Below are 27,258 nucleotides of genomic sequence, written 5' to 3' on the forward strand. Positions count from 1 at the left end.
CTGGTGAATCGGGCCACTGTCTTGTGTTTGCTGTAACCAAGACATCCATCGGGTGCGGCACTCTCACGATTCGTTGTGCGTGACCTGCGCGCACTCATCTCAGTGATGGCCGGTCCGGAGCAAGTGGTGGGAACCGAGCGCTCGTGTGAGAAGCTTCTCGAATGACTAGCGGACTAGACACGTTCTTCGCGGTCAACCAATCTGCAATTCTCGGCTTACCGCATGTTTGGCCGTGATGAGGGCGTTTGGTCTCGGGTTTTCGTGCCGAAAGGATCTCGTCCGGATGTTTTGTCAGCACAGCGCTTGCGGGTTCGGTGGTGTCTCTGGTAGTGATCGACCGATCCGGCAACCCCGCCAAAAGCCGGGAATTACTGCGTACATGCCGCACACCATAGGGCCGGGAAAGGTAATGCGCGTAGTCTGGCACCAAGGCGTGACTCACATAAAGTACCCGAATCGCTTTATCAAGCCGTCCGTAACCTTTGAATTAGTAACTAGCTTGGGACTTTGATTTTTGGTGATCATCGACTTTGCTGGAAGTTCTGTTTACATCAGTGTCTGTCACAGCTCTGGGAAGCCACCGACGCCATGTCTGCCACGCAGGACTTCAAGACCAACTTTTGCTTCCCTGTGCGCGTGCTCGCCAATGACAAGGTCAAGCTCGTGCCCTTTGACGTGAGTGGTTATTCTGCCTGCCATGGCCTACGATGACCGGCCTCACTCACACGGCAGCAGAAGGACCGTCACGCTGAACGCTTCCATGCGCTCGCCGGCAGCGACGCCGTCCTCTTCACGTACACGCCGTCGGGCCCCTGGTACAGCGTCGAAGAGTTCAAGACGGAGTTTCTCGAGAAGACGTCGTATGCCAACCCCGACTTCTTCACGTACGCCGTCATCGACACGACGCGGCCGGCGTCGGCCGAGGACGACGAGGGCGAGCTCGCCGGCATGATGTCCTACTTTCAGAGCTCGGCGACGACGCTCACGACGGAGATTGGCTGGGTGTACATCCTGCCGCCGTACCAGCGCACGCACGTCGCGACCAACGCCGCCGGGCTGCTCGTGCGGTTCGCCCTCGACAGGCCCGAGGACGGCGGCCTCGGGCTCGTGAGGGTGCAGTGGCGGGCGCACGCGCGCAATGCGGGCTCCATCAAGCTGGCGCACCGGCTGGGGTTCAAGGACGAGGGCATCACGCGGTGGCACATGCTTTTCAAGAACGGCGTCGCGCGGGGCAAGACTGGCAACGGTCGGGGGCTGCCGCCGGGCGGCGATCCGGAGGACTTGTGGAGGGACACGGCCACGCTGAGCGTCTGTTGGGATGATTGGGTCGAGGGGGGCAAAGAGCTGGTGCAGGCGGCCATGGACCGAAAGCAGTAGCTGGATGTTGCTCATGAGGCGATCATGATCAATCACACGAATGAGGCCCTTGTTGGAAGTCAATAATTGACGGCACGATGCCGCACAGAGATGAGTCAGAGGTTACACGGACAGTATCGGGTAGGTGGTACCTTAGGTGCCTACCTTACCTACCTAGGCACCTTAGGTTCTTAAATATCCCATCCAGGGAAGAAGTCGCGGCAGGTAGGTACCTAAGGTAGGTACCTAAGGTAGGTACCTAAGGTAGATACCTAAGGTAGGTACCTAGCAAGCACCGGGCCATCGCCAGTGACCATTCACCCGGTGGACGGCCACAAACACCAATCATTTCCATCAATTCATTTCGTGGGTTGACAGCCGGCCGGTTGTCGCCGCCCAGGCAAGCCAGGTACAAGACGTCGAACAGGAAGGCGAGAGTGGAGCGGTGACTGCCACCAGTAGTACAGCGACTGCCCCCCTGCGCGTTCCAACTTGTCCGATGCCGCCCGCCGTGGGGAATTCAACCGAAGAAGAAAACCCTCGCCCAATTCAACCACGATAACCACGACCCCTCATCGATGATCAAGTTGCGACTGATCATCAGCCTCATCTCGTCGGACAAACGCCATTGTTCATTTCTCGTATCGATCATTGCGTGGTACACGTGCTGTGTGGCCACCCGCCCGTCACCGTCCCACAGCTGATTGACCGCAACGCCTCGTCATCCCCCCAGACCCGTTGCTTCTACAGTCTGTGACACACTTCAACGGTTCCTCGGCTGACCTGGGATTGACCTCATCTCAAGGCACCTAGGCGGAGATCTGACGCTCTTATCGCTGGCTTTCCTGCAGACGATATGGCGGAACCAACGCGAGATGAGGCTTCCGGCAAACCACTCGTCGGGTTTCTTGGCCCTCAGGCTTCGTACACTCATCAGGTAAACCGATATGACACAGTCCTCCTGGCCTCTGAAGCACTCGGCTGCCAAATCCCGTGCTAAAACATCATCACAGGCGTCCCTGCAGGTGTTTCCGGAGAGCGACTGGGAATTGAAGCCACTTGTCACCATCCCCGGTAGGCAATTTCTTAATATCCAGACCAAGCCGCCATCGCCTGACACACGCAGATATCTTCGCTGCCGTCCAAGCTGGGCATGTCACATACGGCGTTGTACCTTTTGAGAATTCGACCAATGGCTCGGTTGTCTTCACTCTTGACTGCTTCGCTGACCGACACGCACTTTCTCCCGACATTGCTGTCTGCGGCGAGAACTACCTCGACGTCCACCACTTTCTCGTAGGGCACCTACCACCCAATGCCAATACTGCAGGTGCCTCTAAACCCGTGACTGCAACTCCTGAATCGACACCAGCCGCTCCGACTTCTGTATCTGCATTGTCCAGCTCGTCTGCCCCCGGCTCCGGAGCATGCACCCCCACGGCTTCAGAGCCGCACCCGCCCAAGCCCCGTGCCAAGCCCCTGACAGATCTCACCCACATCCGCCGTCTCTATTCCCATCCCCAAGCATGGGGGCAGTGTTCAGCATTCCTTCAGACGTACCTCAAGGGCATCGAAGCGATCGATGTGTCATCGACCAGCCGCGCCGCAGCTCTCGTTGCCGAAGACGAGACCGGCACCAGTGCCGCCATTTCCAGCGAGATCGCTGCCCAGCTCCACGGCATTGATATCCTCGCTGCGAGCATCGAAGACCGCTCTGACAATACAACTCGATTTTTCGTCATCCGGAAAGAAACTGTCGAGTTGTCCAAGACACCTTTACCACCCAAACTTTGCCAGTCCGATGTTGGCACGACAAAGTCCATGGTCTCCTTCATGGTTCCCCACACCGCCCCTGGTGCTCTGGCTGACGTGCTCTCCGCCTTCCGCGCAGCCGGTCTGAACTTGACGAGCATTAACAGCCGGCCGAGCCTCGAGGAACCCTTCCAGTACGTCTTTTTTGTTGAGTTCGAAGGCCACCGTGTGCGAGACCCGGACGGGCGGGTCCGCGACGCTCTCGAGGGTGTTGCCCGCGTTGCGGAAACATGGCGGTGGCTTGGGAGCTGGGAAGACCAGCGCTCCCGGCCTTAGGGCTAGAGTGAGAGACCCAGGAGCCAGAGCAAACTCTTTCCTCCTCCCCTCCTTGCGAGCTGAGATGGGGCCCTTCGTCTTGGAGGGGGGGCGAGGGGGTCGGCTAGAGCGAGGCAGGGTGCCAGCTTCCACAGGAACCGAAGACCTGTGGGCGCCTTTTCGCCCTGTCTCGCCTTCTCCGAATTCTTACTGAAACTGCCGCTTGGCCGCTGTCGGCTGCAGACTGGTCACGCGAGGGCCAGGGCGATGGGCAGTCTCGCCGCTGACGGCATGGCCGTCTTCAGGTGTCAGGCTACGAGGGAGGGGCCTACGGGGGTAGCACTGGGCATCTATTGGATGGTAGACAGCGCCAGACGCAAGACGACATGGGAAATGTGCCTTTTTCAGGTAGCGATATGTCGGCGGCAGGGTTTTGGACGTGGGAGGGCGTGGTTATTCAGTTGGTCATGGAAACCGAAGGTGCCAGTCGGGCGTGAAGCTGAGCGCGGCGTGGTCGGCGATGTCAAGGGGGCCTTTGAGACATGGAACGGGCAAGTTTGGGTACCCATGGATACCTTTGAAGTTTTTCACTCGCAAAGTTTTTTTTTGGCTGGGCTGTGCTGGAAGCATCTACAGCTGCGACGTGGAGTATGTCCGTGGCGTGGTGGTTCACTTCGGCAGATGATTCCAGAGGTGAGGTTCGTCTTCACGATCCTGGCCCTCTCGGGTTCAATGGCCAATGGAGCCTCTGGCAACTGCCAAGGCCAGTCGTCAAACCCATACGACTTTCACCCTCACTGAAGAAGGCATTTCCATACGCCAACAGCCAAGCCTATATCGACGGAGGATTATCTCTCAGCGCGGCAAGAACCAGACTTTATCATGGTCTTTGGAGAGCTACAGCATGCCCCGTTTAGAGTGGTATATTCCCCTCTTACCCCTCTGCTTGGCCATGCGATTTTCTTGCCTGCGGCATCTCAGCCGATTGCCAACCGCACGAAAAGAAGTCCGCATTGAAGACCCATCCGCAGGCTTAGGTGTACCCCCACCCGCCGCGGGACCTTACCGGCTCGCCTGAGAAATACAGAGACAACTCCCGACACGTGGAGGCAGCGTCGAGTACGGGCAGAGCGAAGAAGGTACGTCTGGTGGAGGTATCGCGCGCGCCAGTGGACAGAGTTTGAGCAGTTCTGGAGGGAGTCAACGGTAGGAAAAAGCGGTTCTGGGCCCCAAAGGGCCCCTCGGCGGAGACGCTAGTGTCTCCGGTGCGGAAGCCGCAATTGGCCCCGGTCCAAGAAACTTGGTGATTATGACGTCTAAACCGCATGTATCACGGGCGCCGGCGGAGATGGGTAAGCCACTCCCTTGGCTGGATCGGTACCTGGCGCTGGTCTCTCTCTGGTCGTGGGGCCTGTAAGTCGTCCAAGTTCCTCAGCCTCGGGCGCTCGCTTTTCTGGGTACGGTCGACTCGACGCCCTCGACGCTCAATTTTTCACGCCATGGTTGAGTTCCGAGATACCTCCGCCATCGGTACCTCGACGTACTGTACCTACGTTACCCTCGTTGAGTTCTTTCTGCGCCCCCCCCCGCTCAAGCGTGGGTAGAGGGTGTGGCAGGTGGGTGAGAGCTTGTTGGAAAGAGGGGCAACAGCCCAGTTGCAGAGCTTCTGAGAGCTCGATTGGACGGCGGGAGGCGAGTTTGGATGTCAGACTTGGGGGAGCTTTGCAACCAACGTTGGATGCGCGCCAGAGCTGGCAACCGGATGAAGGCCTTTATATATGGTGTCCTCCCATCTCGTCCTCTCGAGAATGCAGCCGTGTCATCCCCTCATCTCGAGATTCCGCCATCGCTTGCACACCCCATCGAGACATTGCGCCATCGCTCATTGTCCTATCACACAACTGAGCAGCCCCATTGCCCACCACAAGAACCCACGACAACCTCTCGTTTGTCAAGCACGTCATCACAAACGTCGCGACAACTGGAGCAGCCCTCCGTTAGCACGCCTTCCATCCTTGCTATCAGCCAAGATGACTGTCATCTCGACCTCCAAGAAGCCCATCTTCTGCGCGACCCATCCCCGGGCATGCTCAACCGCCTTTGAGAGGGTACGTTTTCTGACAACCCTGGATCATGTAGCTAGGGGGAGGGGGAGGCGACTGAAGAGATTCTTCCCCAAACTCCAATGACCCAGTTTTATTTCCCTACCATCGCGTCTCTGATGCTGATTGAAATTTCAGGTTTTCATGACCCGCAGGGATGTGCTGAGCTGCGTTCATGAGCCTTTTGGCGATGCGTTCTACTACGGGCCTGAACGCCTCGGCGTCCGTTATGCCGACGACGCTGAGGCCAGGGAGTCGTCTGGCTTTGCCAACACAACGTATGCCGATGTCCTACAGACCATTGAGGAGTCTAGCGAGGGTGTAGGTTTTTCCATTTCTTCCAATCGTCTCATGATGGGTATCGGCGGCTTTTTGGTGTGGTGCATGCAACCCCGCGATTTTGTTGCAAAGTCGTGAAAGCTTCAATTGGCTTCATGCATGACGCCCGCAATTGCTGGCGACAACCTTGTGAAGAGCTTCGCGCAACCAAACCTCGGCTTGTCAATTCGCATGCGACATGAACTTGAAGCTGCGAAATGCAAATTCGTTCGTGAGCCTTCTTGCAAAGCTTCTCTGCGGCTTGCGCCCCCGAAGCTCTTGGCCATGCCTGACACCCACATTTTCATCCCCGGTCGCATTTCTCACGAAAGGCCAATGCAGACTAACAAGATCACAGGGCGCGAAGCGTATCTTCATCAAGGATATCATTCACTACCTCTTCCCCCCCTCTGGCGCCCCCGCTTCCATCGCACCCTCTCTGGGCGGCGAGAAGTCCACAGAGCCTAACAACCCTACCGTCATCCCCGTTGACATCCTCCGCAAGTTCCAATTCACCTTCCTCATCCGTCATCCTCGCCGCTCCATTCCCTCCTACTTCCGCTGTACTGTGCCGCCTCTGGACAAGGTGACGGGTTTCTACAACTTCGATCCGGCTGAGGCAGGCTACGACGAGGTGCGCCGCTTCTTCGACTTCCTCTTGAAGGAGGGACTCATCGACCGCTCCAACCTGACCGTTGTCGATGCCGATGACCTCCTCGACGACCCCGAGGGCATCCTGCGCGCGTATTGCAAGCGGGTTGGCCTTGACTTCCACGACGGCATGTTGAACTGGAGCGACGAGGACACTGCCTTCGCCCAGGACAAGTTTGCCAAGTGGGTCGGCTTCCACGACGATGCCCTGTCGAGCTGCAACCTGAGGGCACGCGACCCCAAGCATGTAAGTCCAGACCTTCCCTGAGACATGACAAAGTGGACGCATCAAACTGACTCCCACAGAAGAAGGTTTTTACTCGTGAGTCTGAGGATCGCGAGTGGAACGAGAAGTATGGCGAGAAGGGGGCCAAGTTGATTCGCCAGACGGTGGAGGATAATTTGGCTGATTACGAGTACCTCAAGAAGTTTGCCTTGTCGGTGTAATGACTTCGAGGGTGTGCAGCGATATCTGGTCTGTTTTTTTTTCGTCTTCTCCGCAGGTTATCTGTTTATCATTCATCGCGGGTTGATTTTGGGATTTGGCACGACATTTTGATTATGGCGACCGTCAACGACGAGATCTCGCACATACAGATCAACATTCTAAGGCAGTCATGTCAGACTGCCACGCATATACACAGGGGCAAAGACCATGAATGAATGAACATGTTCAAATCTTTCGTACAATAGTCTACAACAGGCTAGGTGGTGCTGTGGTGAACAACCGCCGTGTGGTAATACAAACCCCCGAAGGACGCTCGCAAGACGCATCGACACATGAGTCGGTCTGCTTGCTATGTGCTCTCATTTGCTCTCATGTGCTCCCATCTGCTCTGCCCCTTCCTTCTCACGCCTCTTTCGCAACAGGCGTCGCCGTGTCGACCGCCTGCTCAACCTCAGCCGCCTCGGCGCCCTGTAATGCCTTGGCGTCCTCAAACAGCTCGTGCTTGACGTTGGCGCTCCACGCGCTCGCAAAGTTCTTGTCCTGCTGGTCCCTCCAGAAGACCGTCGCCTCGAGCAGCTGCCTATCCGCGCTGCTCTCCTTCGGCGCGTCCGTCGACCAGCGCTTGCCCCGGAGTTCGCCGCCGGCCTCGACGAGCGTCCGCTCGGCGGCGCTCACCCACAGTCTGCTGCCGCGGCCGCCGCCCGCGAGCACGGCCGCCATGTCGGCAATGGCGTTCTCGCGCTGCTCGTGAATGGCGAAGCCACGCTCCTTGCGCGTGCGTGTCGACCGCACGAGCCGGCCCGTCGCCGCGTCCTCCTTGGTCCGGTACAGCTTCTCGTCGCCCCACTCGAGCTCGTGGCGCCGCCGGTACTCGCGCAGCTTCTGAAAGGCCGACTGGCCTGCCGTGCCGGCGCCCGCGGGGAACTGGATGAGGGCCATGGGCCGCCAGAGGTCCTTGCGGAGCTTGGCCGGGGTTGACTTTTTCGCGATAAAGGGGAGTTGTTTGAGAGCGTGGTTGGACTGCGTTGTCTGCACGTTAGCATTCCCGGCCCTTTGGGAGTCCTTCTCGCGTTGGGGTAAGTGGAAGACGCACGTCGAGCTGAGGCGTGTGCGAGTAGATGATCTGATGGGAGGTCAGGTGGTGCCAGACCCAGATCTGCTCGCCGTGACCGGGGGCGAAGTTGGAGAGTTCGGGCTTGGCCGTCCTGCGTCGCGACCAGGTGTGGCCGTTTCGTACTGTCGCCCGCGGGATGCCCGCGCTCAGGGAGAGCTGGGCGAAGCGGAAGATTGGCGCCGAATTCATGGTTGCGCGTGTGCGGGATTGGGGCCACCGTGGATCGTGAAAGGCAGTCAGTCCCCTGATCTGGCTCAACTGGCGTTTGGCTGCGCGAACAGGAAAAATCCCAGAGCTCCAGCGTCGGGGGGCGCGTGCATTGAAACTGTGGCTGGAGAGTCATGTGATTTTGTGAACGAGCCACAGGCCTGGCCCCTTCAGCTCTGCGGTGCTCAAGGCCTCGATTAGCTCAGCATGACGATCAGCTTCACCCCGCGGTCCCTGGTTGGCCGAACCACCCAGTAGCTTCGGGCCGCTTCTAGTGACGTCGAGGCCTTTCCAGTGCGCTCCCCCGTCGCTGCCCTACGACAACTGGCAGTTGCTGGAAACATCAGGCTACATCTGGCTTGGCCCACTTCCAACTTGGTCGAATGGTCTGAATTCCGCCTGACTGCTGCATAAAAGCACTCGACCTCGAAGACTCTCTTACGCTTTCTCCTTCAAGAAACAAAGTAATCCAACTAATGATACCCCTCTACGAGTAGAAGACTCACCACTACTGAGCTTCGAAGCGACGCACATTCCGCATACTCACGACTACAAACGTACAAACCACACACATACACCTTCGCTACATACACACGTCACATACCCACGACAAGATGAATTCCCGCATGGAGTTCACCGACCGGGCCGAGAAGGCTGTCCAGGACGCCATGGCCCTTGCTGAACAGTATGCCCACTCCCAGCTACTACCAGTTCACCTGGCCGTGTCTCTTCTCGATCCCCCCGCAGACCAGAGCAAGGATCAACAGAATGGTCCTGCGCCTTCGGCGTCCATGTTCAGGCAGGTCGTCGAGAGGGCACACGGCGACCCTCAACTCTTTGACCGCGCGTTGAAGAAGTCACTCGTCCGATTGCCCAGCCAGGACCCCCCTCCCGACCAGGTCTCCGTGGCTCCCGGTTTCCACGCCGTCCTTCGCAAGGCCCAGGAGCTGCAGAAGGTACAGAGAGACAGCTTCATCGCCATCGACCACCTCATCACCGCACTCGCCGAGGACCACAACATCCAGACCGCCCTCCGCGAGGCAAACATCCCCAAGCCGAAACTGGTGCAGGACGCCGTTCAACAGATTCGAGGCACCAAGAGGGTGGACAACAAGAACGCAGACACGGAGGAAGAACACGAGAACCTCGCCAAGTTCACCATCGACATGACGGCCATGGCCCGCGACAGCAACATGGACCCCGTCATTGGTCGAGAGGAGGAGATTCGCCGTGTCGTCCGCATCTTGTCCCGGAGAACCAAGAACAACCCCGTGCTGATCGGCGAGCCCGGTGTCGGCAAGACGACCGTCATTGAGGGCCTCGCCCAGCGCATTGTCAACCGCGACGTTCCTGACAACCTGAAGCACTGCAAGCTGCTATCGCTCGACGTGGGTGCCCTGGTGGCTGGTAGCAAATACCGCGGAGAGTTCGAGGAGAGGATGAAGGGTGTCCTGAAGGAGATTGAGGACTCCAAGGAGATGATCGTCCTCTTCGTTGACGAAATTCACTTGCTCATGGGCGCAGGATCGTCCGGCGAGGGTGGCATGGATGCCGCCAACCTTCTGAAGCCCATGCTGGCCCGTGGCCAGCTGCACTGCATTGGTGCTACCACACTCGCCGAATATAGGAAATATGTCGAGAAGGACGCTGCCTTTGAGCGACGTTTCCAGCAGGTCCTCGTCAAGGAACCCACCATTGCCGAGACCATCTCCATCCTTCGAGGTCTCAAGGAGCGGTACGACCGCCACCACCGCGTCACCATTCTCGACAGCGCTCTTGTGGCCGCCGCCAACCTCGCTGGCCGCTATCTCACATCTCGACGGCTGCCTGATTCGGCCATCGATTTGGTCGATGAGGCGTCCGCCGCCGTTCGTGTGGCCCGCGAGTCGCAGCCCGAGATTATCGATTCGCTGGAGCGCAAGCTTCGCCAGATCATGATTGAGATCGCGGCCCTCGAGAAGGAAAAGGACGAGGCATCCCAGACTCGCCTGGCGCAGGCGAAGAAGGATGCCAGAAACGTCGAGGAGGAGCTGGAGCCTCTTCGGCAAAAGTACCTCAGCGAGATCAAGCGCGGCGAGGAAATCCACATGGCCAAGTCCAAGCTCGACGAGCTCCAGAAGCGTCTGGAGAACGCGGCCAACGACGGCGACCACGCCAAGGCCGCCGACATCAAGTACGGCGCCATCCCCGAACAGCTCGCTGTGATCAAGGAGCTCGAGGCGAAGAAGGCCGCAGCCGACGCCGCCTTGAGCGCCACTGGCCAAGACACTGGCTCGATGGTTACGGACATCGTGTCTGTCGACCACATCAACGAAATCGTCGCGCGATGGACGGGCATTCCCGTCACGCGCCTCAAGACTACAGAAAAGGACAAGCTGCTCCACATGGAGAAGGTCCTCGGCAAGATCGTTGTTGGCCAGAAGGAGGCTGTCAAGTCCGTCTCCAACGCCATCCGACTCCAGCGGTCTGGTCTCGCCAACCCCAACCAGCCGCCCAGCTTCCTGTTCTGCGGTCCTTCGGGCACTGGTAAGACGCTGCTCACCAAGGCGCTTGCCGAGTTCCTGTTCGACGACCCCAAGTCTATGATCCGGTTCGACATGTCTGAATACCAAGAGCGACACGCCCTGAGCCGAATGATTGGCGCGCCACCAGGATACGTTGGTCACGATGCCGGAGGACAGCTGACAGAGGCTCTCCGCCGCAAGCCCTTTTCGATTCTGCTGTTCGACGAGGTCGAGAAGGCCGCCAAGGAGGTCCTGACGGTCCTGCTCCAGCTTATGGACGACGGCCGCATCACCGACGGACAAGGCCGTGTTGTCGACGCCAAGAACTGCATTGTCGTCATGACCTCCAACTTGGGTGCCGAGTACCTCACACAATCCACGTCCCCCGACGGCCGGGTCGACGCGGTGACGCGCGAGAAGGTCATGAACGCGCTTCGCGGCTGGTTCCTCCCCGAGTTCCTCAACCGCATCAACTCAACCGTCATCTTCAACCGTCTCACGCGCCGCGAGATCCGCAACATTGTCGACATTCGCATCGGCGAGATCCAGAAGCGTCTGGCCGACAACGACCGCAAGGTCTTCATCGACGTGTCGGAGGAGGCCAAGGACTACCTCGGCGCCGCGGGCTACTCGCCCGCGTACGGCGCGCGACCACTATCGCGCCTCATCGAGAAGGAGGTGCTCAACCGTCTCGCGATCCTCATCCTGCGGGGCCAGATCCGCGACGGCGAGAACGCGAGGGTCGAGCTGATCAACGACAAGATTGTCGTGCTGCCGAACCACCAGGACAGCGAGCTTCCATCGGAGGAGGATGACGAAGACATGGAGGATGCCATCGAGGAGGTCGTCAGGGACGACGAGGACCTTTACAACTAAGCGACTCGAGACGTGCGCGAGGAGAGAAACCTGGCCTTGCTTTCTTTTCTTCTGATGAGTTATGAGGCGTTTGGAATTTCAAAAAGGCGTTGGGAACAGCATTCATGTAGATATATATGATGAAACGTCAGTACAGACAGACAAGGGCATAGAACTAGTTCAACCCGCTCCCTGAAACCGTGAACCATTTTCGCTTTCCAACAGTGTACACGCCAACGTGGCTAGGTAGTCAGAAGGGTCTGGACTACCATGCGCTCTCTCCCCGAGAAAGAGCCCAGACCAGCGCCGACGCTCGACGACAGTGCAGAGACCGGCACCGAGAAGGGGGTCTGCTAGTGGACGATACATGCAATGGAAGTGTTTATTTCTGCGCCTGGAGACCAAGAAACTTCCCCCTACCAAACTCTACAGTCGCATCGGCTCGTCTCGTCTGCCGCATTGCTGAGGTATCTTTGTCGACACACACAACGCATCATGGATGCGGTGAGTGCCATGATGGCGAGATGGGAAAAAGAGGTTACCTACCCAATCATCGGACATGGGGGTTTTTTTTTTCTTTGGCTTTAGGAAACAGACGTGAAAGTTCAAGGTGCGGTCGTGTTACATGTACAGTACAGACAAACAAAGCACTTCGACCCCCCCCCCCCCCCCCCCCCCTTAGATATCGACGTGGATGTTGCTGATAAGACCAAAGTCGGAACACGGGCACCCCGAAAGAGAAAGATCCGAGGGCCGAAAACAGCATCGCCAGGGAGGCTGCGCCTCAGCATATCATCTGCCATGACCTCGCGATACCAGGGCCCTCCCCCAGCGTCAGTGCCATATGGATCGGATGTGCAGTGAACTGAGCATGGGGAGGGGGGTTCAGGGCCAGAAGTGGGGATGGATGGATGGGTGGGAGCGCCAGAGGGGGTCGCCACGCAAAAACACAAAAACACGCCTATGTACAGCGATGTTTCAGGTTTTTTGGGGGGGGACAAAAGTCTTGTCTAAGGCCGTGGGGGAAGGAGGGGAGACGGGCTGCTGTGCGATGTGGGGCGCTCGGTTCTCGGCTCCTGCCTCCGTTCCAGCTCAGCCACAGCTCCGTCCAAGTCGCTGGCCAGAGGGTTTTGTGCACGTCACGTATGCCCGTCTATGAAAACGGTTTGGGAGACGGCATAGATCACTGGCACACTCACCACTTCGGTTAATTGCGTAAATACGGTGGCTGCCTACGTCGACAGTGAGCCTCACAGTGGTCTTCACATCGCAGCACCCGCCGCTCCAATGCTGTCCCCGAACCGTGGATCTGAAATGATCTCCTACAAATCACGAGAGCCGGGATTCTTGCCATGCTGCTCTCTCTCTCTCTCTCTCTCTCTCTCTCTCTTCTGTTCCCTTCTCTTGCGACTCCCCACTGACCGGTGTTGCCGCGTCGCGTTCACGGGGTCATTTGGCCCCGAACGTAGAGAATGAAGACTCGTACTTGGATGCTTCCTCCTCGATGAGCGACGAGTGCGCGGCACTGCGAACCACGGCCTTCACGGGGAACGGCTCGTCGAGGGCTTGGTGGTTGAGTATCTCGTCGTCGATGGGCCCATTCTGGACGCCTCACAAGTCAGCAAACTCTTGATCCGGAAGCAAACAAAGACAAGCAAGAGACGGGCAGACGTCAACGAACCGGACGCAATTCGAAGCAATAGAGCAGACGCGAAAAGGCAACGAAGAGGGCTTGCTCCGCCACCTTCCAGCCGACACAGATCCGACGGCCGCCCCCGAACCCCCAGAAGTTGGGTATCGTGCCGGCGCCGGCGCCGTCCATCCATCTCTCGGGCCGGAATTCGTGGGCGTCGTCGAACTCGCGCGAGAGCCCGATCGAGTTGATCAAGAAGCACGTGCCGGCGGGGATGAAGTAGCCGTCGAACGCCAGGTCCTCGGTGAGCTGGTGGGGTGGGACGATGGGCACCGTCGGTCGCCAGCGCAGGACCTCTTTGATCATGGCGGACACGTAGGGCATCGCCGGCAGGTCCGCCATCTGGGGAAGCCGGAGCGCTGCGCCGTTCGTGCACACGCCGTCGATCTCCTCGCGCGCCCGTGCCTGGGCCTCGGGGCGCGTGGCCATGGCCATGACGAAGACGTTGATGGTCATGCGCGTGTTGTCGCCGCCGGCCGCCATGACCGACGTTGCCAGATACATGGCCTCCTCGTCGTCTCCGGCGAACCGGACGTCGGGATGGAGAAGAACGTCGCGGACGAACGAGGGCGGCGCCGCGCCCTCGTCCACGGCCCTTCGGATGGGGTCCCACCACGCCTGGAAGACGCCGCGGTGGAACGCGCCCATGCGAGCCCAGGCACGCCGCCACGGCTGCAGGACAGCCGGCAGCCTGCTGAACGCGGGGAAGAAATCAACGTAGCTCCGGTTGATGGCCGTGACGAACTCGATCGTCACCCTCTGGTAGTCGTCGAGCTGCGCTCGCGTCTTGTTCAGGGGGTAGCCCATGACGACCCTGTACAGCACGGACGTGGCGTAGCGGTAGTTGTGCGCGAACCACGTGTCGGGCTCCCGAAGATACCGCCGCAGCATGTCCACGCTCTCGAGCTCCTGCATGCCGGCATAGACCTTGAGGTTCGACCCGCTGAGCAGCTGGTGCATCACGCGGCGTCCCTCTCGCCACTCTTCCTCCCGCCGGATCACCGTGCGCTTCCCGTTGCTCACGAGATCGCTGGCCACGGGCATGTGCGGTCTCTCGTTGGTGATCTTGCCTCTCTTGGCTATGAGTTCCGACACGACGCGGTCCGAGTTGAGCACGACCCACGTCCTCGAGCCCATGTGCAGCGTCACCATGTCGCCGTACGGGATCAGGGACGCCAGCTGCCGGCGCGTTTAGATCCAAGGCGCGCGTTCTGCTGGCGGGGGCAGCGCAGTGACAGGTGGGAGACTCACCCACTTGTTGAACGACAGGGCGCCGCGACGGGCTCTCATCATCTGTGGCAGGTTTCCCAGCACCGGAACGCCCGGCGGCCCCGGCGGCATGGCCACTCTCTTCGTGCCGAGCGACCATTTCAAGTCGGCCGGTTTCAAGAACTGCGCGAGCGCCACGCAGCTGCTGCCCAGGAGGAGAAGGAGACCCAGATAGGGGTAGTACGAGGCTTCGACGGAATACATGCTGGTAGCCACCACAGTTGGAGGAGACGACGGCTTCGGTGATTTTGGTTCTCTTGGGAATATGGAGAAGGGGAGAAACTTTGTCGGTGGGTTTCTCGCACCATGACTATCGCCCTGGTTTGGAGGGGTTCCCTATGACAGTAAAGCAGTTCCGCTCTTTTCAGTGTAGAAGCTTAATCTGCGGGGACCTGAGGAAGCGTGTGGCCGTTACTGCGACGTTATGCAAGTGAGCTGGAACGAGCACTTCGGGGCAACTGTGATGCCCGGTCTGATGCATGTGGTATGCCAAGGAGGACCTGAGGTAACTATTGGTGTCTATGCAGTTATCATTGCCCGGAAGAAATGGCCGGGAAAGATTGTCTATCAACGCCAGCCAACCTCGCCCAGCCTGATGAGCCGGGCGTACCTTGCTCATCCGCTCGGGTCCGTCTGCTCCGCGCGTCCACGCATCGAGGATGATCACAGCAAGATGCCTGTGGGAGCTGAGATTCATAGTTGCCCGGAGGTGCGTGATTTGTCCCACCTGCATACTCTGCCGTGTTGGTGCAGACCGTCCAGCCCTTTCGAGATGCCTGGAATTCCGTGTGAGCCGGCCGAATAACCCCCGGATATGGCGGTTGTAGACTTGGTCGTGTTCCCTGCAGGTGGCTAATGAGACGTGCACCTACAGGAAGCCCCCATGTTCGGACCGTGCGCGGGTGATGGATGCCAGTTGGGTACGTCTCGAGATGGTCTTGTACATCCTCGTCGTAGCGCTCGCCAGATGTAGCCTGGATGTAGTAGGAGTCCTGGAGTCCTAGCATGGCTGACAGAGTTGCCTGGGTACCTTATGCTCAACGACGTTGCGTGGGGACGTGTTCTCCTATTCCATCTCGTCAGTCAAGCTTTTCCATAAGAACCACGGAGTGCTGTCTCCAGATTGGGAAGATGTAATGGGTACCTCAAGTACAGCGGGTGCTTTCATCGACGCCTTTCCTCTCAAATTGAATTATTCTGCTGCCGAACTGTGCCCCTTTCCTCTGTTTCTGGAACAACATGGTCGCTCCACCACGCACGTTTACGGATTTACTCCTATCGCATTGGCGCGATACCTCGTCATCGTCCAAGGCTCCGCTGGAAGTCGGCGGAGGGGACCTGACCATCGCCGATGTCGTGGCAGTATCGAGGCACCTGGCACGCGTGGCGCTCATCCCGGCGTCCATCGCCGCCATCGAAGCGGGCAGCAAAGTCATACCGGAGAAGCTCGCCCAGGGCGAGGTCATCTACGGTGTCAACACGGGGTTCGGCGGCACTGCCGATGTACGGTCCGACGACGTCGAGGGGGTCCAGCAAAGCCTGATCAGCCACCTGACGTGCGGCATCGTTGCGGACGGCAAAACGGAGGATACGGCCCTGGGCCGCAGTAATGGACATGCAAACCGAAGCAACGGCGAGGCCCATCCCGCCAACGGCTGTGAGAAATCGAACGGGCAGCAAGCGCAGAAACAGCAACGAGAATCGGCGCCGGCCCCGCTTCCCCTGAACGACGCCCTCGCGGCTACTTGCATGCCCGAGTCATGGGCGAGGGCATCTATGCTCATCCGCCTGAACTCCCTGGCCGGTGGCGCCTCGGGCATCCGGGTCGACATCGCCGAGTCTCTGGTGGAGCTCCTGAACGAGGACGTCGTCCCGCGCATCCCCGTCCGCGGGAGCATCTCGGCCTCGGGAGACCTCAGCGCGCTGGCGTGGATCTGCGCGGTGATGCAGGGCAAGACATCCGCCACGGCCTTCAGCGGCCGGCGCGATGTCAAGGGGGCCAGAAGAGTGACGAGGGCCGACGCCGCCCTGTCGGAGGCCGGCATAGCGCCCATCGGCCTGCTCGCCAAGGAGGGCCTCGCCATTGTCAACGGTACGGCCGTGTCAGCCGGGGTGGCTGCTCTTGCGGCCCACGAGTCCCTCCACCTCGCAGCCCTGTCGCAGGTGCTGACGGCCATGAGCGTCGAGGCGCTGCGCGGCAGTGACGAGAGCTTCGAGCCCTTCATCGCGCGGGTGCGGCCGCACCCCGGGCAGACGGACAGCGCGAGGAACATCAAGGCCTTCCTGGCCGGGTCACGGCTGCTCAACCGGCACGACAGCCGCGACGTGGCGACGCTGCGCCAGGACCGCTACTCGCTGCGGACGGCGAGCCAGTGGATCGGCCCCGTGCTCGAGGACTTTGGCCTGGCGTACGACCAGCTGACGGTCGAGATCAACTCGGTGACGGACAACCCGCTGGTCGACACGGCGGCCGGCCGCGTGCTCCACGGCGGCAACTTTCAGGCGCGCGCCGTCACGTCGGCGGTCGAGAAGCTGCGCCAGGGCCTCCAGGGCATCGGCCGCATGCTCTTCACCCAGTGCACCGAGATGATCAACCCAGCCACGAGCTGGGGCCTGCCGCCGAACCTATGCTCCGACGACGCTGGCACCTCGTTCCTGTTCAAGGGGCTGGACGTTGTCGTCGCCGCCCTCGCCTCGGAGCTGGGCTTCCTGGCCAACCCCGTCGGCTCGCACGTCCAGACCGCTGAGATGGGCAACCAGTCCCTCAACTCCCTGGCGCTCGTGTCGGCCCGGTACACGCTCGAGGCCGTCGACGTGCTGTCCCAGATGGCCTCGGCCCACCTCCTGGCGCTGTGCCAGGCCCTCGACCTGCGCACCATCGAGATCGAGGGGCGCAATGACGACGCTGTGCCGCCCAACGCGACGCCCTACATCGGCCAGGCCTCGCGACGCATGTACCGCTTCGTCCGGAAGGAGCTCGGTATCCCCTTCCTGGGCGAAGCGCACCTGGCGTCGACGGAGGCTGTGACGCCGGACGGGGTCACGCCGAGCATCGGGCTCTATAATACGCGGGTCTACGAGTCCATCAGGTCCGGACGACTGTATGCCGTCGTTCTAGAGATCCTGAAAGAGGCGGAGCAGCAGCGGCCCACGAATGGAAATCACGTTTAAAACACGCCGGCTTATCATGCTACGAATCCACAGGTATTGTCGGATATCGGCATGTGAAGAAGACCGAGAGCACAGAGGAGTGGTCGTATATGTACAAGGTAGATACACAAGAGCAGATTTCTCATTTACACCGGAGAGACAACGGCATGGTCACAGTGACAGACTCCTGAGAACAAGCAAGCAGCCGCCGGGGTTGACGGGGAGTAGTGGCCCCCAAGGCGGGCGCAGAGGACAGGCAGCAGCAGAATATCAATCAGACAGACCCTTGTTCGCATGAGATGACGGCCGCGTAGCCTCGAGTCCGGCGGGCGGCAGATATGTGAGTTGCGCAGCCACTTCCGTGGTCCATCCTACTTGACCAACCGTGTATGCGTGTTGGACGCTCGGTTCGTCTTCAACCCACCCACACCCACCTACGCCGCATGTGGATTGCGGCACAAGACGAGTTCCTTTGAAGGGTCGCCACCCATGCACTGATAATGATGCCAACTCCTTGCGGAAGGACGTTGCCAGGGTCTTCCGCCGCGTGGACTACCCAGTAAGGTAGATACAACAGCCTGCCCGGTGGCAACACCCTGAATCCCGATCAGAGCTAATGAACTGCCTAGATCTGCTCTGCGCGTTCTCTAAACGACGGCTAGGGTTGGTAGGGGTTGGTAAGCCGCATGCATGGCCGAGATCATCCTCTCACTGTCACATGTCGGATGCCAGCGTGTGCCGTTGTCAGACATACAGACCAAACATATCGGTCATGTCAGAGTACCACGGAGAACTAAGCTGCTGTACGTAAAAATGGCGCAAAGGATCAATGCCATCTGTGTACGGTCCTTAGACGTCTACGATGGCTTGTTGCTTGGCGCATAGCCCGGCATCGAGGGCTGGCTGGCCGGGTGCTATGCGTGAGAAAGCCCTGCCATTTGGAGGTTTGCTTGTGTTTCCACATTTTGACCTAGGTACTATTTTGACCTAGATACCATGGCGAGTTTCGATCCCGTCTTCGCGAGCCTTGTTCAAGAATGCTTCCCATGCCTCTCTACCGCTTTCGGCGGCATCATACTCCCAGAGCCACCGGAACAGCCCATAGTCCGCACCCCCGCGAAGTCCCGCATCGCGCTCCTCCTGGCCTGGGCCATCTAAAAGGGCAAACATGGCCTTCTGTTCCAGTGTGCGATGTCGGACGTCTGAGGCTCGTGGTTTGCGGACCTCCTCGAACACCCGGAGAGCATCGGGAATCTGGTCACGGCCCACCGGCTGGCTGAATATCGCTCCCAGGACGCCTGCATCTTCAAAGGCCTGCGCGGCCCCCTGCGCTCTGAGCAAGGGATCATCAGCTTTGGCAGGGAGATTGCAATCCTTGGATACTCACAAGCACGGCAATATCGCGTGAGCGGCATCGCCAACCAGCACAAATCGCCCACTCTCATGGCGCCACTGGATCACTTCATGGATCTGGAACAGAGTCCATTTGGTGCAGACAGACCCTGGAACGTTGAGGATCTCGTGAAGCACGGGGTCCCAGTTTGCGATCTTGCGCCTGAACTCGTCTAGGTCTGCTCGCTGCGGCCCGTACATGACCTCACTGCCTGCACCCTCGGTGTGGACCAGAACCATGTTGAGCATGTCGTGCTGAATGAGGTACGAGACGACGTGACCGCCTGGTCCCATCCAGAAGTTGACGCTGCATCTTCTCTTATGGTCCCAAGCGGGATGGCTCTCCGATATGTTCTTGGTAGGGACGGAGACCCGGTACACGACGTCGCCAGGACTGTGAGGAGGGTCCTCACGGCCTAGTAGGATGCCCCTGCAGCGGGACCTCTCCCCGTCCGCACCCAAGATCAGATCCGCCCTGTAGACCTCGCCATTGGAAAGGCGTATGGATGGCTTGTTGAAATCAATCTCCCTGACTTCGCTGTTCAGTCTGAGAGTTATACCATGCCCCCCCATCCCCGACAGCAAGGCTCTCAGGAGGTCGGCACGGTGAATCACGATGTAAGGGGCCTCATCACGAACCAGTGTCGGATGAGATACAGGTGGCGACTGTGAGACCACCTCTCCTCGATAGGAGCGGAATGTCCCGGCCTCTGGTTGGGCTGCATATTTGAGGACCTCCTCGAAGACGCCCCAGCGCTGAAGCAGACGCGTCGCATTGGGGGATAACTGTATTCCGGCACCAATCTGTTAGGCCGTGTTAGAAACTTGTACATGCGGAATGCAGAGAGTGCCAAGCTACTTCTTGGAGTTGAGCGCTTCGCTCAAACACTGTCACACGATGACCGGCCTGAGCAAGAGCCAGTGCGGAAGCCAGGCCACAAAGACCACAGCCCACAATGAGGACCGAGAACTGGGGCCGAGGATTGCATGGATCATTCATGTTGAAGATGAAGGATGAACGGTTCCTATTGCCCCCTAGAATCCACGGAACTAGCACGGGTGCTGGCAGCTTTTACACTGCGGAGCTCAAGCCAGACCATCTGCAGCCAGGGCACCAGGATGAAGGAGCCATGTATTCCCGTGACTTACTTGACTCGGCTGTTGAAGTGCTACCCGGAGATACAGGCCATGCCTGGTCGTACGTCACGGAAGGAATCCCATTTAACAGCGACCCTGGCTTGGGGGCCCAGCAGGGAGGGGGGAGGGGCACGTCCTTGGCCTCACAGAGGTTCATTGACTATCCCGTACCTGCCGACTTTCCGCAAGAAGGCCCTCCCCCCCTCATGCACTCCGAGCACGCGCGGGACAGGTCATACAGGGTATGTGCGAAGTTTCTATTCATGTCTGTACACTCAAGCCGCCACCGTGTTGGTTCCGTTCTACGACCATTCTTATACAAAACTAGGAATCATCGAACAATGACTGATTACCGAAGACAACTTTTCGCGATAGCCAATGTTGCATCCATTGACAAGGTCGTCTTGGGCCCAGACAGCCTGCAATATTCTCTTGCAATAGTTCAAAGACCGTGACAAGCTCATCCTCTCTGTCCTGGAAATGACGTCGAGGACGGCAGCCCGTTGCTCATCTGTTCGCGCTTCGCAGCCAATGACGTGAATCGGGAATTGCTGCTTGCAGAAGCTCAACCGGGGGAGGATAGCGAATGCTTTGTCGATATACTGTTGCGTCCTGACTGGTTGGTCGATCAGGTCCTCAAAACATCGGTCAAGAAACAATAGTATCGCGAGTTGGTATAGTTGCATAACCAACGTAGTGTCATCTGAGGCATCATTTTCATCATCCGGGATTTTCGGTATCGACAGGCTCCTAATCCTCCAGTCTAGGACTTCTAGGAAGCTCTTGTAATCACCCACGCCGCCGCTTGTTTCAAGTAGGAATGCGCTGCCAGATACCGCATCGCATACTTGGGACAGCAGATCCAGCATACAAAATATGGGCGGCGGCAGATTAGATACCTGCAGAGCTCGGATGTTAGGCTGACTCTGCGTGGCGTCATGGAGTCTCTGTCCTAGCACGAACCTGTGAACAGAAGAGGTCTGTTGGGGTCGGCGGTAGGTCCGGGGAACCACCTTTCCTCCAGTGCAGTAGGGAAAAACGAGCGAGAACGTCGTGGTAGTGTACCCAGTCCAGCAGGACGGCCACATCGGGGCCAAGCTGATGCAGCGTCTTGACAGAGCACGCGCCAAAGACCGCCTTGACGCCATGGAGGTAGAAGGGCCAGTGGCCCGAAGTGGAAGACGACTGGTGGATCTCGAACGAACAAAGCAGCATGCCCGTGGCGGCATGCTGCAGGGTCGCCTCCACCCCCAAACTCGGCGCTCCTGGTTCTTTTGCCAGACTTCCCAGCGCAGCGACTTTCAGCTCCAAAGCTTGGGACTGCAGGCCGTAGCGGTGAAGCGAAGAAAAGGCCATCAGCGCTTGGAGCACCGGCGCAGCCGTGATCGTCTGCCCTTGCAGCGCAACCCGGACCAGAGCACACCCAAGAGCGGTGTTGTTGCAGCCAAAGGTAGCAAGGGACATGGAAGCTACACAACAAACTGTATACGTGAATGATACACGAAGCCGTCAGCTCTGCTTCCCCTGACCACCAGGCCGGTGGGCGGCTTTCCTTGATTTACAAACATACAGTATTCCACCAGGTCTTGGTCAAGGGCTTCCAGTTTAGATGGGTTCCAGAACAGCGGGACGCTGAGCGAGGGCAGGTTGTTGCGTGCCGGGACAGAGCTCGTCAGGCTTTGATGCAACTCAATGTCCCAATTCGACGTGTGGACAAACCGCGCGTCGGAGATCAGGCCCGGGGCGACGCGCGACCTGGATGGCAGAGACGACTGGGAGACGACGGCACGCCGTAGATCGTTGGGGCGCGGCCAGGACAGCCTAAGGCCGCACCCTGGGCATTTCCGTCTGGATCGAGAGCAGTTCGTGCAGGCTTTCCGCTCCTTGGCACGATCGCAGCTGGTGGTACGACCTGGCCGGGTTAGCGGTCTTCTTGCTTTCCTCATAGGTCCTACGCGTACCTTACCTTGGCATGCGTGACTGCTGGTAGGGGCTTTTGCTGTCTGCAATTCCCCCATGGTCAGGGGGCAGTAGTCGTTGATGAGCAAATCAGAGATGCGAAGACCCAACGGGAACAAGCGAGCGTAGAAACTAGTGGCGCCGACATTATATCTAAGAACTTACTTCGTCTCAAAATTCGGCGTTGCATTGCATTTTGAGAGATTAGGCGTACATTCGAAGCACGTTAGTCGGAATTTGAATGAGGCGATGGGCTAAACTCTCCCGCCCTCGCGCCTTGCTCCAATCTGCAGACAGGCCTTTCATGTTGGTGATGTGAAGAAGACGTTTGGAGGAGCGATCGACTGCAAGGCAAGGAGGAAGCGGGGTACATGGCCGTGTCCCTGGGCGACTCTACCAACACGATTTGGGGTAGATATATGCGGGAGTGGGTGGGTGTCCATGCGTGATTAGGCAGGTAAGATTGAAAGGGAGTATCACCAACATGGCATGCATGAGCAGGCAACACAAGGATTCGGCGGGTAAACCAAAGTGTGTGGCAACTGTGCGATTATGTGGTTCGCATCGGAAAAGCGTAGTAAGGCAAGTCTGACACAGGATCTCTAAAATAGCAGTCGGGGGGGGGATACTGCGCGCTTGACTTAGCATATCTCAGCTTCTCGGCAGCCCTCCCGAAATGCACGTCAGACGGCCAAGCAGCTCGTGGTGATATCTCCGGGGGCATCTGGTGCGAGGTACGAGGTAGAACGAGCACGTCAAAGGCCCATGAGATGAAGAGGTGAAGTAGAGCGCTAGAAAACCCGCATACAGCACCCCTCTGATGATGCGATTAGCTAGAAATGAACCCTCCTCCTCGGTATCCAGCTGATTGTCGTAACTTTCGCTCCGTTGTCATTTTTCTTGATCATATCTAAAATGGTGCGAGCGTGGCAACTTTGGCTCTCGCCGCGACCGCAGCATCGCAGCAGAAACAACTCTCAGCCGGCCTTCAAGCATCTCGGTGACGCTGCGCTGTACGAACCTCTCTCGAAACCTGACGGCCTTTGGTACGTCAGAGAGACGCATTACATAGAAAATCCACTCGTTCGTGCCGGACTGACTGGACCCCCACTGTAAGTGAGAAACATCAGGTCTTGACAATCAGGAAACGAGACTAATCAGCACGAATGGCAGACACATCCATCGCTTACAGGATGAACACTTCAAGGTCGAACAGGGCGTTTTGGGTGCGGTAAAGAATGGGGTGGAATACGCCATTACCAAAGATGATGGAGTTTTTCACATTCCCGCCGGCACGCGGTGAGTTGCAATCCCAGGGACTAGGTGTTCCGCATGCTTGCTTCGAGAGCCGCCTCGACTGACCAGCAGCGCTTTTGGGCCTGAAGCCATCGATTTTGGTCTCATAGATCAGCCACGGAAACTCTCGTCTTCTCCGTCTGGCTGGATCCCTGCAAAGATACTGACCATATTCTTGACGTGAACTTCCTCCGTAACCTTTCTGGGTACGTCGACGACTGTCTCAAGGCAGACCTGAAGCCGTCCGTCTTTCAGATTATTCTATTCACCGAGCACGCATCCTCCCTTCTGTGCCCGCCATTCCTGAATTGGATGCCGGTTTGGTTGCTCATTTGGGTACACTGCGGGCTTGCCTTGTTCGCAGAGAGTGTGTTAGGGTAAGCATCTGATCAACCCCACGAACCCTTGCATGAACCAGATCAAGCGCTCGCCTGCGTTCGCTGACGCTCTGTGAAACTCAGCTATGAGAAGTCGTATCCCGAGTACACCAGAAATTCGTAAAGGGTTCAGTCCGTTGTCATGAGCGTTGCTAGCTTGGTAAATAGCATATCAAATTGAATAATCGCAGGTGTATTTCAGCCAGCATCCTGTCCTAGAAGGCATGATTGTGCCTGTTCAATGCAACACTTGAGTGAAGAACAACATGGACGTTTAAATAGTCCTTCACCATTGAATCGTAGTCACCGGTTTCAACACGATATGACAAGATGAAAGACCTTGACGCGGTGTTCAAGTAATCCGTTCATATGTAACACTTAGATGTGATAGGAAATGTTCTCTTCCTGCTGGAGGAATTTTCTTGCATAGGTAGGTAGACTTCTACGTACCTACCCACCCTGTACATCCATATTTAATTAATCCGTCTTCCCCTCCTCCCACTTGAATTTCCTTCTTCTGTGCCCAACTCACTTTACAGCGTGTAACTGGCAAACACCATGTCTCTCCCCGTCGAGCAATTTGTCGTTCCCAGAGGCTCGATCGTGCTTGTCACGGGTGCTAATGGCTTCATTGGATCTAACATTGCCGACCAGTTTCTCAAGCTCGGCTATAGGGTCCGCGGTACTACTCGTAGCCCCGAAAAGCACGCCTGGGTCGGCGCCCTCTTCAGCAAAGAGTACGGCCCAGGAAATTTCGAGTTGGTGGCTGTGCCGGACATGAGCACGCAGGGTGCCTTTTACCAAGCTGTCAAGGGTGTCTCGGCTGTCGTCCATACAGCATCCATCTTCACCATGGACCCGAATCCTCACAATGTGATCCCGGGGACGATCTTGGGAACAGTCAACGCACTGGAAGCGGCCGCCCGGGAGCCAAGCGTGAAGCGCTTCGTCCTCACATCTTCTTCCACTGCCGCTTTGATCCCAAGGCCTAACAACCCCCTGAAGGTCACCACTGATACATGGAACGACGAGGCTGTGGAGTTGGCGTATCGCGACCCGCCCTATGAGCCGCAGCGCGGGCTCCCTGTATACGCCGCTAGTAAGGCCTTGTCCGAACGGGAGGCTTGGAAGTTCATGGACGAGAAGAAGCCTGGTTTCACCCTGAACGCCGTTCTGCCCAACATCAACTTCGGCGCGAGCCTCGACTCTGTCAACCAAGGTCACCCTTCCACTTCGGCCATCGTTGCAGAGCTCTTCAAAGGAAATACCACCTACCTAGGTGGAATCACGGCTCGTAGGTTCCACCAGTGTGCACCACAAAAGAGGCAAAGAATGACAGACGCTAACCCGCAAACCCTAGAGTACTTTGTCGATGTGCAGGACGACGCCCTGCTGCACTGCGCTGCCGTCCTTCATCCCGATGTTCAGTCCGAGCGTGTGTTCGCCTTCGCCGAGCCCGTCAACGGGGACAAAGTTCTGGCTGTTCTCCGTAAGCTCTATCCCAGCCGCAGCTTTCCCGACAACTTCCGGGCTGAGGAGGATTTGACCGATATTGCGCCCCGTAAGCGAGCTGAGGCTCTATTGCGCGATTTGGGCAGGGAGGGATGGACAAGCTTGGAGGAAAGCATCAAGGGAAACACGGAAGACCTTGTTTGAGGTGTGAGGCGATGCGGCGAATACGATGACTCGCTTGGTTGGCTCGGGGGAGGTAGTGGTTGCCTCAAGACAAACTGCGCCGATTCGTGTTATGCAGTGCAACACTGAATCCTAGAAAGGAGCAGGTCTATGAATGTATTGACGTTTCATTGCTGTTGGCAGTCGGCCGGTGATTTCCACCACTGTGATTCCTCTATTCTGCTGCTGTGTGTGGGGGGCGGGGGTTCCGGCTACGCCTCTCCATCCAGGGTTAGGCATGTACAGCCTGGACGGGCGGGATCTTGCATGATCTCACCTGCGGCGGGACACAATGCGGTAGCATGGAGGCGTGGACCCTGCGGCATGACAATTGACAGCCGCTCGAGTCCGCCTTTTGACGCCGGGTGATGTGCCGAGGGGTAATTACTGTATGCAGTCATCCTTGTCAGATTAGAGCCGCCCCAACCACCCCGTAAATACAGAGCCTGTCCTCACAGACGCCGAGTTCATGCCGCTGGTCACTAAGCTATGTGATCCTCTCTCGCCGTGCGCGTATATGCAGACCAGACCCTGAAACTTGCCTCCAATCTCCTGTGCCACAAGACATGCAGCGCATGGTATGCCTACAGTTGGGTAGAATGGGCTCAAGCATACTACCTCCAGTCAGCCAAGAAGTATCAGGACATCATGATACATCGATAAAGAATGGGCGTGGGGGGGCTCGAGGCTATGATGCGGAACATACAGCCGACTTGGCACAACCCCACACTTCAGGAAAATCAGATTCATCCAGACGTGATCTTGAGTCGGATGGTCCATGCAATAATGAACCTTCCCCAGCGGAGAGTCTCGTGCTCGGATTGTTCGTGATGCGGAAAACATGGTGAACCCCACCGTATGACCCCAGAGAAATGCAGGTGGAATGTCGGCTAGCCAGGAGGGGCGCGCATGTCATGTCTGGCTCATTAGTTGTCGGAACGGGGGCTTCCATACATATCCGATGTCCCGCCTGTCTGCCGGTCTCTTCTGGCCCCCTTGCCCGCTATCATCTTTGATTCCCGACCCTGCTAGCTCACCGCGGTCTACGATAGTGAGTTGAGAAGGAAATCTGACTGTCACTGAAATCACCCTCAGTCAGGATGGCTCTGCACGGGTTTACCTCATGTCCTCCAAAGACGACGACAGACCATCCTATCAAATGCACAGTGGAGCACCGCCGTAAAGATGGTGTACACGAAGAAATCTTTATGCATTGGTTCACTAGCCAATTTCTTCCTCGGGCGGTCGCTGTTTTGAAGAAGCACAATGTCTTGAAGTATGCAGTTGTAGGTGACTGCAAAACAATCACCTTGACAGGATGCGTCTCGCTGACACAATTTCATGGCAAGCAAAAGATGGATAGTCAAGTCGGCGCGGCCTTCCAGGCCGAGGCGGGCCAAGTGCGACCTGGCTGGAAGGTGAATGACTGCGATCTCGTGTTGGAGTATTGGGTCAAGGACATGGAGAGCTTGAAAAGCCTCGCCTCTGATCCGGAATGGATTCAAACGGCCCTTGAGCCTGGGAATGACTGGTTTGATATGTCCGGACCTACCATTCGCATCGGTTATGATACGACATATCTGGAACATGGGGATATTGTCAATGTAGCAGGTCGAAAAAGGAGAAGCAGGGTCACCGCCAGCTTCGACTGACCTGTTGATTCGTAGACTCGATAGCCCCCATTATCCC

At 57.9% G+C, this 27,258-nt stretch overlaps 10 protein-coding genes across 10 annotated transcripts; 6 read left to right on the forward strand and 4 right to left on the reverse strand.

Moving 5' to 3' along the window:
• Positions 1-588: 588 nt before the first annotated feature.
• D7B24_007337 (uncharacterized protein) lies at positions 589-1,377 on the forward strand (the record flags this gene model as incomplete). Its single annotated transcript, XM_028641447.1, has 2 exons — positions 589-675; positions 736-1,377. The coding sequence occupies 2 exons, from the start codon at positions 589-591 to the stop codon at positions 1,375-1,377; spliced, it is 729 nt and encodes a 242-aa protein (XP_028494546.1).
• A 926-nt stretch (positions 1,378-2,303) lies between these two features.
• PHA2 (prephenate dehydratase) lies at positions 2,304-3,444 on the forward strand (the record flags this gene model as incomplete). Its single annotated transcript, XM_028641448.1, has 2 exons — positions 2,304-2,430; positions 2,483-3,444. The coding sequence occupies 2 exons, from the start codon at positions 2,304-2,306 to the stop codon at positions 3,442-3,444; spliced, it is 1,089 nt and encodes a 362-aa protein (XP_028494547.1).
• A 2,009-nt stretch (positions 3,445-5,453) lies between these two features.
• D7B24_007339 (uncharacterized protein) lies at positions 5,454-6,941 on the forward strand (the record flags this gene model as incomplete). Its single annotated transcript, XM_028641449.1, has 4 exons — positions 5,454-5,531; positions 5,664-5,846; positions 6,202-6,741; positions 6,801-6,941. The coding sequence occupies 4 exons, from the start codon at positions 5,454-5,456 to the stop codon at positions 6,939-6,941; spliced, it is 942 nt and encodes a 313-aa protein (XP_028494548.1).
• Positions 6,942-7,344: 403 nt separating this feature from the next.
• Positions 7,345-8,245, reverse strand: D7B24_007340 (uncharacterized protein; the record flags this gene model as incomplete). The annotated part of the gene is made up of 2 exons (XM_028641450.1): positions 7,345-7,962; positions 8,036-8,245. The coding sequence occupies 2 exons, from the start codon at positions 8,243-8,245 to the stop codon at positions 7,345-7,347; spliced, it is 828 nt and encodes a 275-aa protein (XP_028494549.1).
• A 632-nt stretch (positions 8,246-8,877) lies between these two features.
• On the forward strand, positions 8,878-11,643 carry HSP98 (Heat shock protein hsp98; the record flags this gene model as incomplete). Its single annotated transcript, XM_028641451.1, has 1 exon — positions 8,878-11,643. The coding sequence occupies one exon, from the start codon at positions 8,878-8,880 to the stop codon at positions 11,641-11,643; it is 2,766 nt and encodes a 921-aa protein (XP_028494550.1).
• A 1,428-nt stretch (positions 11,644-13,071) lies between these two features.
• Positions 13,072-15,591, reverse strand: D7B24_007342 (uncharacterized protein; the record flags this gene model as incomplete). The annotated part of the gene is made up of 5 exons (XM_028641452.1): positions 13,072-13,224; positions 13,304-13,720; positions 13,802-14,494; positions 14,567-14,821; positions 15,457-15,591. 5 exons carry the CDS (start codon positions 15,589-15,591, stop codon positions 13,072-13,074), a joined length of 1,653 nt encoding a protein of 550 aa, XP_028494551.1.
• A 232-nt stretch (positions 15,592-15,823) lies between these two features.
• Positions 15,824-17,755, forward strand: D7B24_007343 (uncharacterized protein; the record flags this gene model as incomplete). The annotated part of the gene is made up of 1 exon (XM_028641453.1): positions 15,824-17,755. One exon carries the CDS (start codon positions 15,824-15,826, stop codon positions 17,753-17,755), a length of 1,932 nt encoding a protein of 643 aa, XP_028494552.1.
• Positions 17,756-18,721: 966 nt separating this feature from the next.
• On the reverse strand, positions 18,722-20,126 carry D7B24_007344 (uncharacterized protein; the record flags this gene model as incomplete). The annotated part of the gene is made up of 3 exons (XM_028641454.1): positions 18,722-19,067; positions 19,122-19,930; positions 19,986-20,126. The coding sequence occupies 3 exons, from the start codon at positions 20,124-20,126 to the stop codon at positions 18,722-18,724; spliced, it is 1,296 nt and encodes a 431-aa protein (XP_028494553.1).
• Positions 20,127-20,577: 451 nt separating this feature from the next.
• D7B24_007345 (uncharacterized protein) lies at positions 20,578-22,281 on the reverse strand (the record flags this gene model as incomplete). Its single annotated transcript, XM_028641455.1, has 4 exons — positions 20,578-21,162; positions 21,227-21,732; positions 21,834-22,175; positions 22,230-22,281. The coding sequence occupies 4 exons, from the start codon at positions 22,279-22,281 to the stop codon at positions 20,578-20,580; spliced, it is 1,485 nt and encodes a 494-aa protein (XP_028494554.1).
• A 2,172-nt stretch (positions 22,282-24,453) lies between these two features.
• On the forward strand, positions 24,454-25,551 carry D7B24_007346 (uncharacterized protein; the record flags this gene model as incomplete). Its single annotated transcript, XM_028641456.1, has 2 exons — positions 24,454-25,189; positions 25,256-25,551. The coding sequence occupies 2 exons, from the start codon at positions 24,454-24,456 to the stop codon at positions 25,549-25,551; spliced, it is 1,032 nt and encodes a 343-aa protein (XP_028494555.1).
• Between the last annotated feature and the right edge of the window lie 1,707 nt (positions 25,552-27,258).

The sequence above is a fragment of the Verticillium nonalfalfae genome (genome assembly GCF_003724135.2).
Source record: "Verticillium nonalfalfae strain VnAa140/NRRL 66861 chromosome Unknown scaffold_58, whole genome shotgun sequence".
In the NCBI taxonomy this organism is placed as follows: domain Eukaryota; kingdom Fungi; phylum Ascomycota; class Sordariomycetes; order Glomerellales; family Plectosphaerellaceae; genus Verticillium; species Verticillium nonalfalfae.